Genomic DNA, 13,447 nt, shown 5'->3' with positions numbered 1-13,447 from the left:
TTTGGGATTTTTACATGTAGCTGTGTTTTACATCATATTTTTCATATTTTGTTTCTTTATGCTAGCCCTGAAAAACTTATCAGGAAGAGCAGTAAAGATCCAATGAGCAATTCCTTGAAAATAAGGGAAGTAGCTGAAAACCAAGGAAATGTCTTTTCGAGTGACAAAGTTCATAGTTTAATGACAACGGTAAAGGTTTAATAAATACTAGTTTCTTAGCAAAAGCTGCAGAAGGCAGAAAATTGCACCTGATTTATGACATATTTTGATGCTAAATATGAAATAGAAAGTAGGTACTTTTGTGCTGTCACCTTTCTGGAATTTCAAAGCAAAGTAATAATTTTATTTTATTTTTTAAAGATTAATGTTTTTCTCATCATCATCAAAACATAGCAAGGTGAAGTAAGAGGCAGAACTTTAGATTTAGTAAAGGACTGGAACAAACTGGGATGAAAACCCACAAAATGCCATGCTGAATCTTGTGGCCTAGTGGAAACTGAACTGCTTTGGCTGTGCCCATGCATATAACCCACCTATTACAGGAAATTGAAATGCATGGTAAAGATAATTTAAGTTATATGGTGTTGCATAAAAGCAGTTATAGTCAAATTCCCATTGTGGGGTTGGGGGGAAGAAAGATAGTAAGTTAGTAACAGCACAACTCAGCAAGGAGTATCAGGATGTGTAAAATTGTGGTTCTCAAGAGCCAATGGAACAAATCACTTCCTTTCAGTAAGATACATGTTTGTTCATCTTGTGGAATGAGTTTGTACGAAGTGCTGGAATGCCACAAACAAAATGTGCAAATCTCAGTAGAATGAATTAAGGGATGGCATAAATATCCTTTAAAGGTTAGATTTCTTGTCACCTGCAAACAAAAATCAGCCTATTTTTCTGTGCAGTAGGTCTTTAGTTTGTCAGCATCTTGATTGCTGTAGTCAGAATATAATTGCTACTCTGTGAACTTCGCAATTAGCTGCTATGTTCATTTGGGTATTTTAAGAAGGAAAGCTGATATGAAAACCAGTTATGATTTCCCTGGATAATGGACATTTTTATACCAGTGTTTTTTCCCCACCAGTTTGACAGAGTGCATTGTTAATATAAAGAAAGTTCCAGAACTGCATAAAAACCCCAGTCTGTCAGGCATTTACTCAAATCTAAAATAACAGTCATTTAGAACTCCCACTCCGCTAAACCAAGACTTTATAAATTAACCCATAAAGCTAGTAGTTGTGCATTTTCTAGCTAAAGATAGGTAATGGACTCTTACATGTGCAAGCAATGAGAAAAGTTTGTTTACTTTGTGGATAAAACAGGAAATTTGTTTTGACTGTATTCAGAGAGCACTATTACAGGATTTATCTACTTTTCAATCATGAAGGTGCTAAACCCTACATTATTTCAGATATATACTGGGGTACTTTCACCTCTTTTAGATTGATTCTTTCCCTTTGCCACTGCCAACAAGAGCAATATGCAAGTTAAGAATTTAAGATATGTTTCACAAAAAGAATTTGTACTGTTTTGTTTTTAAATCACAGTTGGAATTCATGCCATATGTGCAAGAGAAAGCAAAGAGTATTTAAGGTATGACATATTTTCTCTGAGTAACATTTCCCCCCCCCACAGGTGATTCAGATGCCATGTTCTGTCATTTAATAACTCTGTGGATGTACAAGGGAAACTTTCAGGACACCATGAGTTCGGTGGTGTATGCCCCTGCATATGTGTCCCCAGAAGTGTATCAGAACATGTAGTTGCAGAAAAGAGGGAGGAGTGCTAGACCTTTCTTGAAATGGTTAAACTGTTTTGTATATAAATCACTTTGTACCAGGAGGTCTGAGTGCAGAATTCAGCTCCCAGTATAATGCACACACACACGTTTGCACCCTTCAGATGCCTTTGCTTAGACTGCACTGTTTAATGTAATCCAATCACTTTACCAGAGCAACCATTGTAGACGATTCTTAACAGCTTCCATTTGAAAGTTCTTGGCAGTAGTTAGATTGGTAATCTTCATAGTTTTGATAAATGTTAATAAATATGCTGATAAATATGTTGATAAATAACACATATCTGGACACTTGAATTTGAATTATGAAGAGACCTGATATGAGGGTCTCCTTCAAAAGGGTAATTTCCAAGGTATATACAACAGTGTAGAGCAATTTTTATATTGCCTTTGCAATACGTATTTAATCTTCTGGGAAGACTTGGAGCCTTAGAAATACAATGGTATATCCACTATTTTTAGTTTGATCCTGCAGTTCCTTCATGCACATGTATGCCATGCATGCTAATTTCATAAATAGGAGTTATAAAAATATATTTGGTAGAACTTAAGCAACATCTGTCTGCTAAAAGCCTTGTGTTCATAGAAATACCCTTTTCTACCTAAAAACATACATGTGAGATATGTTTAATGCCATACTTGAACATGCAAAATTTCTGACTTTTCTTTACATGCATCTTCATGTAACAGTTTTGTACTGTATATTCTTGGAGCATAAGACTCCTGAACTTCTGCCTAATAAGTCTTCATGATTTTGATTTTTAATAAGCTCTTCTCCTACAGGTAATTCTTTCCAGTTGTTCTCCAAGTCAGGGTTAACCTAATAGTTAATTTTACCTGATCTAGGCAAATACATATGCAACCCAGAATTTAGCCCCTGATATTTCCAGGTTTTAGAATGCGCTGTATGCTCAGAGTGAACGGAGAAATAGTCAAGTCCAAAAATAAACCTTACATGGAATTTTTATCTTAGTCTCTGAGTACGTCCATACTTCTTCAAATAAAAATACCATCAGTGTTCTTACTGTTATTCACCCTAACCTCAGTGGTAAATAGCCGCGGTTTTGCATACTTTCCAGGGAAAATATAAAAGGTCTGCTGTTCTCTGAAGTGTCGACTTCCTTTGATTAGCCTGTTGCAGTACAAGTAATGAACAGATGTGCTATTCATGGATGTTGTGTATAAGAACTAACTGAGGGTAGGCTGTATTTCATTCTTTAATCAGTGCCAGTAATATTCAAAAGGAGAGTACATGAGCCAGATTATTTGACAGGGGTGTTTTACTGAGCCTGGTTAGTAAAATATGGGTAACATATGAACTCTCTAAAGTGATACAATTACTGGGAGAGAAAACCTAGTTGTGGAAGCAAGAATTCAGCACAGTCTAACTTGCTGCACAGCACTCCTGATTCCAGCAGGAACGTTAGTGCTGGACTGAGGCCAGACTCTGCCAGTGAGAATTGCAGCAACTGGGGATAGCATAAATTAATCTTGGGCCTAGTGACCTAAGTTTGGCTTTTTAAATCTATTTCTTTTGCATGAAAATGTGTAAAATAGTTGTGTATTTTTTGTGGCACTGTATACGTAGTTCAGCAATAATGATGCATTTTTCTCCTCTACATCACTGTACTCAGAACAAATCCGTTTGATAGTGTGCCTTACTTCACTATGCTGTAATATTCTTAATACAGTACTATAAAAGATAATGACATGTATGTATTCTCTCTTTGTTCTAGCAATAATAGTACCCTTTATGAATATGAAGGAGCAGAGGGAATGCAATATCTTTTAAATAAAGATTGCTCATTGAATACTATAAAAATATAAAGCTGAATGAAATGCTTCAGTATTCATCTGTAAAGACTTAAAGCTTGTTTTTTGCTTTTAAATCAGTTAAAAATTGGATCACATGACCTCTGAGTTAGATTGAATTGCATATAGTTATGTGATCCCTATCACATTAGAACAGATTTTAAAAGGTCCAAAACAACTATCCTGCTGCTCTCCTTACTGATGTTATGTGTATACTAGGTGTGTATCCCCTCATCCACCACAGTTTGTCTTTGCTCAAGAATATGCTTTCACTACTACAAAAGGAAAGAATAATAATAATCAAAATGGCATACCAAAGTGATCAGTTTGTTTCAACTTGTCTTCATACTCAAGTATCCACTGAATTTTTCAGTTTCACAGCCACAAGAAAATGCACCTGAAACTTTGGAAGAAAGGTAAAAGCAAGGTAAGCAATGTTTTCTTTTTCTTTTGGCCCCAAGTCCTTGAAACATCTCAAAAAAATAAAAATAAATAAATAAGGGTTCTGCAGATAAATAAAACCCACATCAGTTCTTGGAGAATGAAGTGACTGAATTCTGGAAAATGCCTCTAGAAAGAAATTTTACTGAAGTAGGAATGAGTCTGGGTGTTTCCAATCATTCAAAAAGTATACCTATGATCTCTCATCTGTTTTTATGGCATTGTACATGTGTTTGGGACTAAACAAAGACAAGGGTTTGATCCCTGCCTTTAGTATTCTCCTGTGCCAAGCTGCAGGCTAATCTGGCTTTTGATAATGGCAACGAATTTGAGGAATGCTTTTAAATTGAATGCAGGAGTATCAACATTTTGGAGTGCTCTTGTGATGACACCACTTCATATTTTAATAGTGTTTGGGACGACATTAGGAGTTCTTATATGTCTTTTACCTTATATTGACTATGGAACCTGAAGGATTGTGATTATTGAAAAACTGGTTAGATATATCTGCCACCTATACATTTCACAGTACTCTTGGCAACAACTTTATGAACCAGCATTCAGTATGTTTATTTGGTTGAGCTCTCATTCTCCCTTGTACAATCATATGTCACCCACTGGAATGAATGGGGTTGAGAGTATGAGCGCTAACTGGTATAGGCAGCAGAGACAGAAAGGTAACGATAATCTGGATTATGCCCCCAGGGATCTGAAGGGGAACAGTCACTAAACTCAGTTTATATTAGACTGTGGAGAAGGAGTGGACACGGGCAATGAAAAAAATGCCCAGCCTACTTGCTGCACATATTGAATTTGCCTCCAGTTGTAAACACTTTGAGGAAAAGTGTCTGGGGTGACTGTGACTCTTGATTTGTTCCTGCTGTGATCTTATCAATAGGGCTTTAAAGTGCCCAGACCCTGCTTTTATTTCCCCATGTTATGTAGGAATGCCTACACTTAGTTTTTCAGATGGCAGAATTGTAGCTGTGATATCAAATAGAGCCAAGCTGCATTTTCACGGTGCTTGCTTACAGATAGTGGAGTTGGTCCCAGTCTGGATTTTCTAGGCACAAAAGGAACAGCCAGGTTACACACTGCTTGTGTTAAAGGAGCAGAAGAGGTGACATCTCTGGAAGAGGTGTTAAAGCGGTACAGAATACACAGTGGTACTCTGTTCATGAACTAGGTCCTAAATTCAGTTTAGGTACAGAATTAGGAGTGAAAGTTAATTTGCCTTCATTTGCAAGACCACTGCAGCTGGCAGGGCATTGGGCAGAAGCAGAAGGAGTTGCTTTCCTGGTTGCTTGCACTGTTGGAGGGTCAGGGTCGAGCAAAGCAGCAGGGTGGAGGTGGAAGCCGCTTTCTCCTTGTTCTGAGAAACTTGGCGTGATTTTAGTTTTGAAATTCCCAGAGCTACTCCAACAATGTAGTCAGTCGGTTCAATATCGAAGGATGGATCCCCAAAGCACCAGCGCCAGGGGCGAGGAGGGGGCAGGGGCCGAGCAGCGGGGCAGCGGCGCACTGCGGGGAGGCAGCCGCCAGGGGGCGGTGCTAAGGCGGGAGGGGCGCGGGAGAGCAGCCCCGGCGCCGACTCCTCTCTCCATCCTTCCTTCCCTCCTTCCCTCTTTCCCTTTCTTCCCTCCTTCCCTTCCTCATTCCCACCCTCCGTCCGCCCCTCCGGGCGGCGGCAGGACGACCCGGCGGCGGCTCGGCGGAGCAACAAGGGCTGTGCCCAGGAGCGGACCTGCGGCTCGGCCGCGGTTGGTAGCTGCAGCTTTAAAAACCAGCGGTACCCGCCGTGAAGTAGCGAGCTGCTTTCTCCTCTTGGTGGGGCTTTGGATTTGGGTTTTGGGGTTTGGTGTTTTTTTTTCGCTTTTGTTGCTTACGGGTTTTGTTGTTTGGGGTTTTTTGTCAGCATTACCAAAACCCGGCACAACAAGTGGATGCTGCGGGCGGTGCTGGCTGAGCCGCTGCCGTCTGGACGTGTCTGGGGGAGAAACTGCGCGAAGAGACACCCGTGCTCCCATCAGTGGAAGCAGGCTTGGTACACGGATTACTGAACACTGATTTGCAAACCTACCGCAAAAGCTGTGCTTTAAAGAGCAGTGATCGCGCTCATCCATTCATTCTGTCTCACACCACACACACACACACAGACAGAGCCTTCGGTTTTTTTTTTCCTTTTGGAACAAGACCCTTGCTTGTTGCCTTGTTGCAAATGCCTGGGCGAGCAGCAGTGCCTGTGATTGTGCAGGGTGCCCCCAGCTTAAGCTGCCTCACTGGCTCACTCCTGGCGCTCTTGTTACACCCGGAAAGAAGGGAGAGAAAGACCTCGTCAACCTGTGGTGCTGACTGACCGTACACACCTGCAAATGTAGATCAGTTGGCATAGCCCCCTCCTCAGGACTGCTGTCACCAGATCCTTACACTAGCAAGAACAGCAGTGCTATTTCTCTGCCTAGGAACAGTAAGTATAACAGCCTTTTTAAGGTTTTTCTCTGCATGACACATAGGTACAATTTTAAAAATAGCATCGTTTAACAGTTCATATTCACCTTCTATCATGTATTCATAGATATAGCTATAAACGAGGCTTGTGTTTCAAAGGGAGGTGTACATGTATATTTTTGTGTGCTTGCATGTAGATGTTGCTTCAGTGCACCTGCAGTTGTGTTTTCTTGACATACCGTATCACAGCATTTTCACTTCATTGAGCATTATATGAGCCTGTTTGCAAATTAAATTCAGTGAGATGTTCATTATGATTGAAACACAATTCAAATACGGATTAAAATGTAAGCATCTTATGTGTTTCTACAAATAAAACAAAAGCTTTTTGTGTAGATTATATATTTATTATTTAATATTTCCTGTAGATATATGTAGGTGTATCTATTACATATGAATTCAAAGATCTGAATGCACTGGGTATTGCAGTATTTTTATTAGTGTTTGTGTGTGTTGGTGTTTCAGAAGCATGCATATGTTTGTGTATGGATACAAGTGCTTATATGGGTGGGGATTCTGTATCTCTGTCTATATAAATGTGACATACCCACCCACATCCTTACCCACGGAGTCGTTCAAAATCTCTGTGCATGTGATGTGGGTGTGTATGTAATGTAGAAGTGTGAATAGTGTGGGTAGGGGAAGATTTGAATACTGTGGTAATAGATGACACAGTTTCATTTGATCAGTGTGACCTTTTAGGAAAACAATCCAATCTTTTCCCTTTTTGTTTTGTTTATTTTTGTGTGTTTGTGCATGTGCCTCAGGTTAAGTGCTTCTTCTGCATGACCATAACCAAAGGGTGACCCATCCACTCCCTTTTGTCCTATGGGGACCTCAGAGCCAGTTTCTCAGTCTTCATCTCCTCCTCCTCTTACCACTGCTGCTGATGCCCTGGGTGCTGCTCCCAGGTTTGAGACATTGTTGACAGGCTGAAGAAAGGAATTGCAAAGACCTCCTCACTGTGTAAATAAAGTGATGGCTGGAATTAACTTCAACTCCCCAAGTAATGATATTAAATAATAAGATTGCTAGGCCAAAACATTAACAGGAGCAAATTAGGAGGAAAGAGACTATTTGCATTTGGTTGCAATGAATGAGCTGAGACCATCTGTGGAGAGCAGGTACCCTTTGATTTGCATATTTTTTTCCTCATGAATGCAGCCTTTTGTAGCCTGCAAGGTAGTCATGATTCTGATCAAATCTGTGATTGCTACAGGAGATAAAGGAAAATAAGGGGTCTTGGTGGACAAGAAAAACCAAGGGCATCAGCTGTTTCCTGGTTCAGTTTTGAGAGTTTCATCTATTCTTATGAGCAAAACAGTGGTTTGTGTCAAACGTTCTGGGCATTAACAAAATGTAGATCTGTGGTTTTCCAAAGCATAGATTCAGTGTTAACAACTGTGTTGCCCTGTTTTGTGTCCAGGGGACTGTCCTCCAAATGCAAATGGCTTTGAACTTTCTAATGAAAGTTACGGCTACACTGTAAATAAACCAAACCCTTTTTGCATTAAACAATTGAAAAGAAACAAAACCAGTTTGCAAAACCAGTTGCAAAATGGAGGTTGCAATGGTGAGTGCAGACAGCTCTGGGTGCAACAGCCACATGCCCTATGGATACGCGGTCCAAGCTCGGGCCCGTGAGAGAGAGCGTTTGGCACAGTCAAGAGCTGCAGCGGCTGCAGCTGTAGCAGCAGCAACAGCAGCAGTAGAAGGTGGGGCAACAGGCGGAGGTGGACCGTATCACCACTACCATCAGGAACAGAGTCGAGGTGCATCCTCCTCTCATGGCGGGAATGCATCACGCAGCAGCATGCCCCACCGCCAGAGTGGTAAGAGGCAGAAGAAAGGGAAAAAGAGGAGCCACCATTTGGGAAGTAGGGAGTGTGGGGCCTCCTTCCCCTGTTCTGAGCTGCTGCCTCTCAGTGGTTCTGAAGAGAGAATACTGAAGGACTTGAGTGAGGAGGAAGAGGAGGATGAAGACGAGGATGAAGACGATGAGGAAGAAGGAAAGCTCTACTACAGTGATGACTATGGGGAGGATGAGTTTTCATACTCAGACCAGCCACCTGATGATGGTGGAGGCCCTGGGGGTTACAGCTCTGTTCGCTACAGCGAGTACGACTGTTGTGAGCGTGTGGTAATCAACGTGTCAGGACTGCGGTTTGAGACCCAGCTAAAGACATTAGCTCAGTTCCCGGAGACACTGTTGGGTGATCCAGCGAAGCGAGGGAGATACTTTGACCCTCTCAGGAATGAATACTTCTTTGATAGGAACCGGCCCAGCTTTGATGCCATCCTGTACTACTACCAGAGTGGCGGTCGGCTGAAGAGGCCAGTCAATGTACCCTTTGACATCTTCACTGAGGAGGTGAAATTCTACCAACTTGGGGAGGAGGCCATGCTCAAGTTCAGGGAGGATGAAGGGTTTGTCAAAGAGGAAGAGGTCAAGGCTTTGCCGGAGAATGAGTTTAAGAGGCAGGTTTGGCTGCTGTTTGAGTACCCGGAAAGCTCCAGTCCAGCCAGAGGCATTGCCATTGTCTCCGTCTTGGTCATCTTGATCTCCATCGTCATCTTTTGTCTGGAGACTTTGCCAGAGTTCAGAGATGACAAAGAATTCATCATGTCGTTGAGCGTAGGGAAGGGGCATCCCAATGAGTCGCTTCACCTGAATGCTGGGGAACATACCATCTTCAATGACCCTTTTTTCATTGTAGAGACAGTATGCATCATTTGGTTCTCCTTTGAGTTTACAGTGCGCTGCTTTGCATGTCCAAGCAAAGCACACTTCTTCAAGAACATCATGAACATCATAGACATTGTTTCCATTTTGCCTTACTTCATTACTCTGGGCACCGACTTGGCACAGGAACAGGGCAGTAATGGTCAACAGACCATGTCTTTTGCCATCCTGAGAATCATCCGTCTGGTCAGGGTTTTTCGCATCTTCAAGCTCTCCAGGCATTCCAAGGGTTTGCAGATCCTGGGTCATACACTCAGGGCCAGCATGAGGGAACTTGGCCTCCTCATCTTTTTTCTTTTTATTGGAGTTATTTTGTTTTCCAGTGCCGTTTACTTTGCAGAAGCTGATGAGCCTGCCACCCATTTTCAAAGCATCCCAGATGCCTTTTGGTGGGCTGTAGTGACCATGACTACAGTTGGTTATGGGGACATGAAACCCATAACTGTGGGTGGGAAAATAGTTGGGTCCCTGTGTGCCATTGCGGGAGTGTTAACCATTGCTTTACCAGTGCCAGTGATTGTCTCCAATTTTAACTATTTCTACCACAGAGAGACTGAGAATGAAGAACAAACACAGCTGATGCAAAATGCAGTCAGTTGCCCTTACCTCCCAACAAATTTACTGAAGAAATTTAGAAGCTCATCATCTTCATCCACAGAGGATAAATCAGAGTATTTGGAGATGGAAGAAGGTGTTAAAGAATCTCTTTGTGTAAAGGAGAAAAAAAGTCAGGACACGGGGAATAGCAGTGAGTCAGAGAAGAAAAACTGTGTAAATTCAAATTCTGTGGAAACTGATGTGTAATTTTGAACGTTTCCAAATATATTTATGCATTAAAGAGTGCAGTGAAAATAATGAAATATGCAAACAAGAGTCCATAGCATACAGTAGTATGCCATTTAATGGTTAAATACAAATAAAAAGCATTGCTAAAGTTGTATTACTTATCAAGTAAGTGGCATACCTTGAGGAAGGGATTGTTTGATCTGATACAATCTCAGACTATATTTTTTATTAGAATGCAAGTGTTTTGCACATGAGGCTGAAAAATTTATTAAAACCAAGTCAGTTTTAAAGTGGGTGCATGAACTGTCGATATCACTAATAACAGCTCTGTGGTAAAAGTTGGCATTCAGATGTATTTACTATGTAAGAAGCAATGAAGTTTGGTAGTCATTTATCTATTTATCAGTGCTTTAATAACAGCTACCATAAATCATTGGATACCATAGTCATTGTTTTTCAAATGGTAAATTTATTGTAAAAAGATATTCTTCAGAAGATAGATCTAAATTTTTTTCTTGAAATCTATAATGCTTGTTTTTAACTGGAAATTTACTTTGAAAAGGCTGCTGACCCTCCAGAAATTGTTTATTTTTATAACTCTCTTTGGAGGCATTGCAGCATTTGTTGTCTAATAATGAAAGAAATGAAGCAGGAGAATTATTTAACTTGGTCTGACTGCAAAGGCAAAATGACTGGAATGCTTTTTTGCACTACTTTATATGCTGGAGTTATACTGAAAGAGACTTCATACTGTGAATGTTTACTAATGTAATAGTTCAATGACAATCATTGGAAGAGTGAATTCTGCATCATATTTTATTGTTTCTTTTTTCTTTGTGATGCTCATGGCGAAACAGCTATCATTACATTAATTCCATACTCTTTTTAATTATGAATATCTGTGATCATGAAAAGGATTGTGAAGTAAAATTTTATAAACCAAAATTACTTGAAATCAGTGTTTTCTACTGATGCCCTCAAGAAATACCGACCTAATTTGTATGTCTTTCCTGGTTAATTTAACATTCAGACTCTATGATTAGTACATGTGTTTTGTCAGTATTGAAGAAATTCAGCATATGGGAGGAGAAGGTAGAAGTAATAAGATATGCAGTTGTTACAGTACTGACAATTGAGAATTGCTAACTTTTAACATGCTATTATTGGTGCTGCATTTTCCCTTAATTACAGCTTTCACCCACGTGTATTTGAAGCAACATTTAAGATCCAAAACAGGCATTCTGGGATTCAAAATACTGGGTCCCATGCAGTCCTTGAGAAAACATTCCATGATTTCTTTTCACTGATTCTTAGACCAGCTGCATTTTACTGTGTGTCAAAAATTCCATTGCCCTTCCTATGAGATTAAGGTAGGTAAAGATTATCTAGCCTGTAGTACATTCCAGACTCCAGAATGAAATAGGTAAGATATTACTGCATATAACATGAATAATAGATTCAGAGCAGGCATTTTTTTCAGATTCAGAATTACCTAGGGAAGACACAATTAAACTGGAACTGTTTTTTGAAGAGGCACTGTGGAACATTCCAGATTATAAAACTTAAACCAAATTGGCATATGCACTTTAAAGACTGGGGCAGGCAGGCCATTACAAGAGCCAAAGGGGCTTAGCTACTGAATTACAGTATTTTTGCAATATTCACTTAAAGCTGAGTAGAGGAATTTTTCTGGGGGGACAACTAGTGACTGACTGACATATAGTCTGGAGATGAAAGGTGACAAGAAAAGCAAATTGGGCACTCACAACGAGATACGTAATTTGTCAGATAAGTGTTATAAGTGTTATTTGTCAGATAAGTGCTGCCGTGTGCAGCATCCAGTGGTACCAAACAGAGCCATAGACACAGGTGTTTCTTTAATGGTTGATTTTTGCTTTCATGGATTTTCTGTGAATTGCCTCTGAAAAGTTTCTCTGCTTGTCTTCTTTTGCACTGCAGAAGAACTAATAAAAATTAAGACACGCACAAAAGACTGCATTGTGCTGAAGCCTGGTTCAACCGTGTTTAAATATCTGAGTACTAATCTAAAGTCATAGAGTAGACTTCACTATATATTTTGATATGAAACATTAATCAAAGCTCCTTTTTAGTGTGATGATGTTAATTCCAACTATGTTTTGAATGAAACAACTCAGTAATTTCATACATAGTCATTTACCAAAATTGAATACTGCATTTTGTTGTAGCTGAGTTAAATGTACTTAGGTTAATGTACCTTTTTTCTATAGCGGCAATAGTAGAAGTGAGGAGGAGCATTCTTTAAAATCTGGTAAAAGTCTGCAATGGAAACTCTTCAATAGCTAGTAGTTAATGATGTAGAGAGCATAAGGGTTCTCTTGTCAGGTAGCTTGCTAGCTTCCTAGTAGTTCTGTATAATTACCAGAGACCATATAATACCAAGCACCACGGAAAGAACGTAGGAGTAAAAGAAATACTAACTAGGTAAATAGAGAAAATAAGAAGTATGTGTTTGCAGTATTGACTGGTTGAAAGAGGAGGTGGTTCGTAAGAGGTGGAATTTTAGCTCTCTAATGGAAATAAAGATGAAAATTATTTAAATAACTCTTAGAATATGTTCACAGTATAGAAATGGAGCTCAGCATGAGGTAACTGCTTAAGTAGCTACCCAGCTTTTCCAGCAAGTCGTTCAGTTCTTCTGCTACCAGTACACAACCTTCCAATTTAAACCAAGCGTGGCAATATCTGCATTATGCTGTGTTCATAGCAGTACCTCACGCTCTGTAGGGAAAGGTCTTGCAGCTGGACCTCATAGCAGTTGCAGAGCAACATTCTGGGTATCTCAGCACTATATACTGCAGTACTGTGGAGACAGCAGTGGACCCTGCTCTGCCTCCTGCAGTGAATAAACTCATGTACTTTGACATTATAAATAAGAACTAATCTAGCTTAATGTTAGATTGTGTTATCAGTTTGGCAGATTGTTCTGAATCACAGAAAGAATTGTGCATTCCAGAATAGAAGCAAATACCTTTACTTGGGCTGGCTTATAATTTGATTATTCAACTACCCATCTGTCCAGTCAGTTACAACACAGCTTGAAAATGCCAAAGTCCTGCCCCTAACATGCTAAAGCCAGAAGATCCCAAGTGCTTAGCAAGGAACAGAAATTTCCATTAAGTATTACTTTGGTTGAACCTGTATGCCAGAGAAACACTGTGTTTCAGCTGTTGTGGCTCTAAATTACTAGTCCTGATTCTGTTAGAGCTTTCATGTTGTTACTGGATACCAATAACTCTCAGAAAAAGAATTTTGTTGTTAGCTGGGCCTTTTACGTTTCAAATTGTAGTGGGGAAATGCATTCCTGATGTAACTGACATGAA

The 13,447-nt window shown here is 40.1% G+C and overlaps 2 protein-coding genes across 2 annotated transcripts in view; both read left to right on the top strand.

The window, feature by feature from the left end:
- Nucleotides 1-13,447, top strand: part of MPPED2 (metallophosphoesterase domain containing 2) — a 276,881-nt gene that overhangs the window by 218,475 nt on the left and 44,959 nt on the right. The gene's annotated exons all lie outside the window — the stretch shown is intronic.
- Nucleotides 6,223-11,030, top strand: KCNA4 (potassium voltage-gated channel subfamily A member 4). Its single transcript, XM_061356575.1, has 2 exons — nucleotides 6,223-6,515; nucleotides 7,324-11,030. Exon 2 carries the CDS (start codon nucleotides 8,115-8,117, stop codon nucleotides 10,101-10,103), a length of 1,989 nt encoding a protein of 662 aa, XP_061212559.1. The 5' UTR covers nucleotides 6,223-6,515; nucleotides 7,324-8,114; the 3' UTR covers nucleotides 10,104-11,030.

The sequence above is a fragment of the Neopsephotus bourkii genome, unplaced genomic scaffold (genome assembly GCF_033783945.1).
Source record: "Neopsephotus bourkii isolate Nb327-2 ecotype Australia unplaced genomic scaffold, CSIRO-AGI_Nbou_v1 NB_860, whole genome shotgun sequence".
Lineage (NCBI taxonomy): Eukaryota > Metazoa > Chordata > Aves > Psittaciformes > Psittacidae > Neopsephotus > Neopsephotus bourkii.
This window is presented reverse-complemented; position numbering and strand designations above follow the sequence as displayed.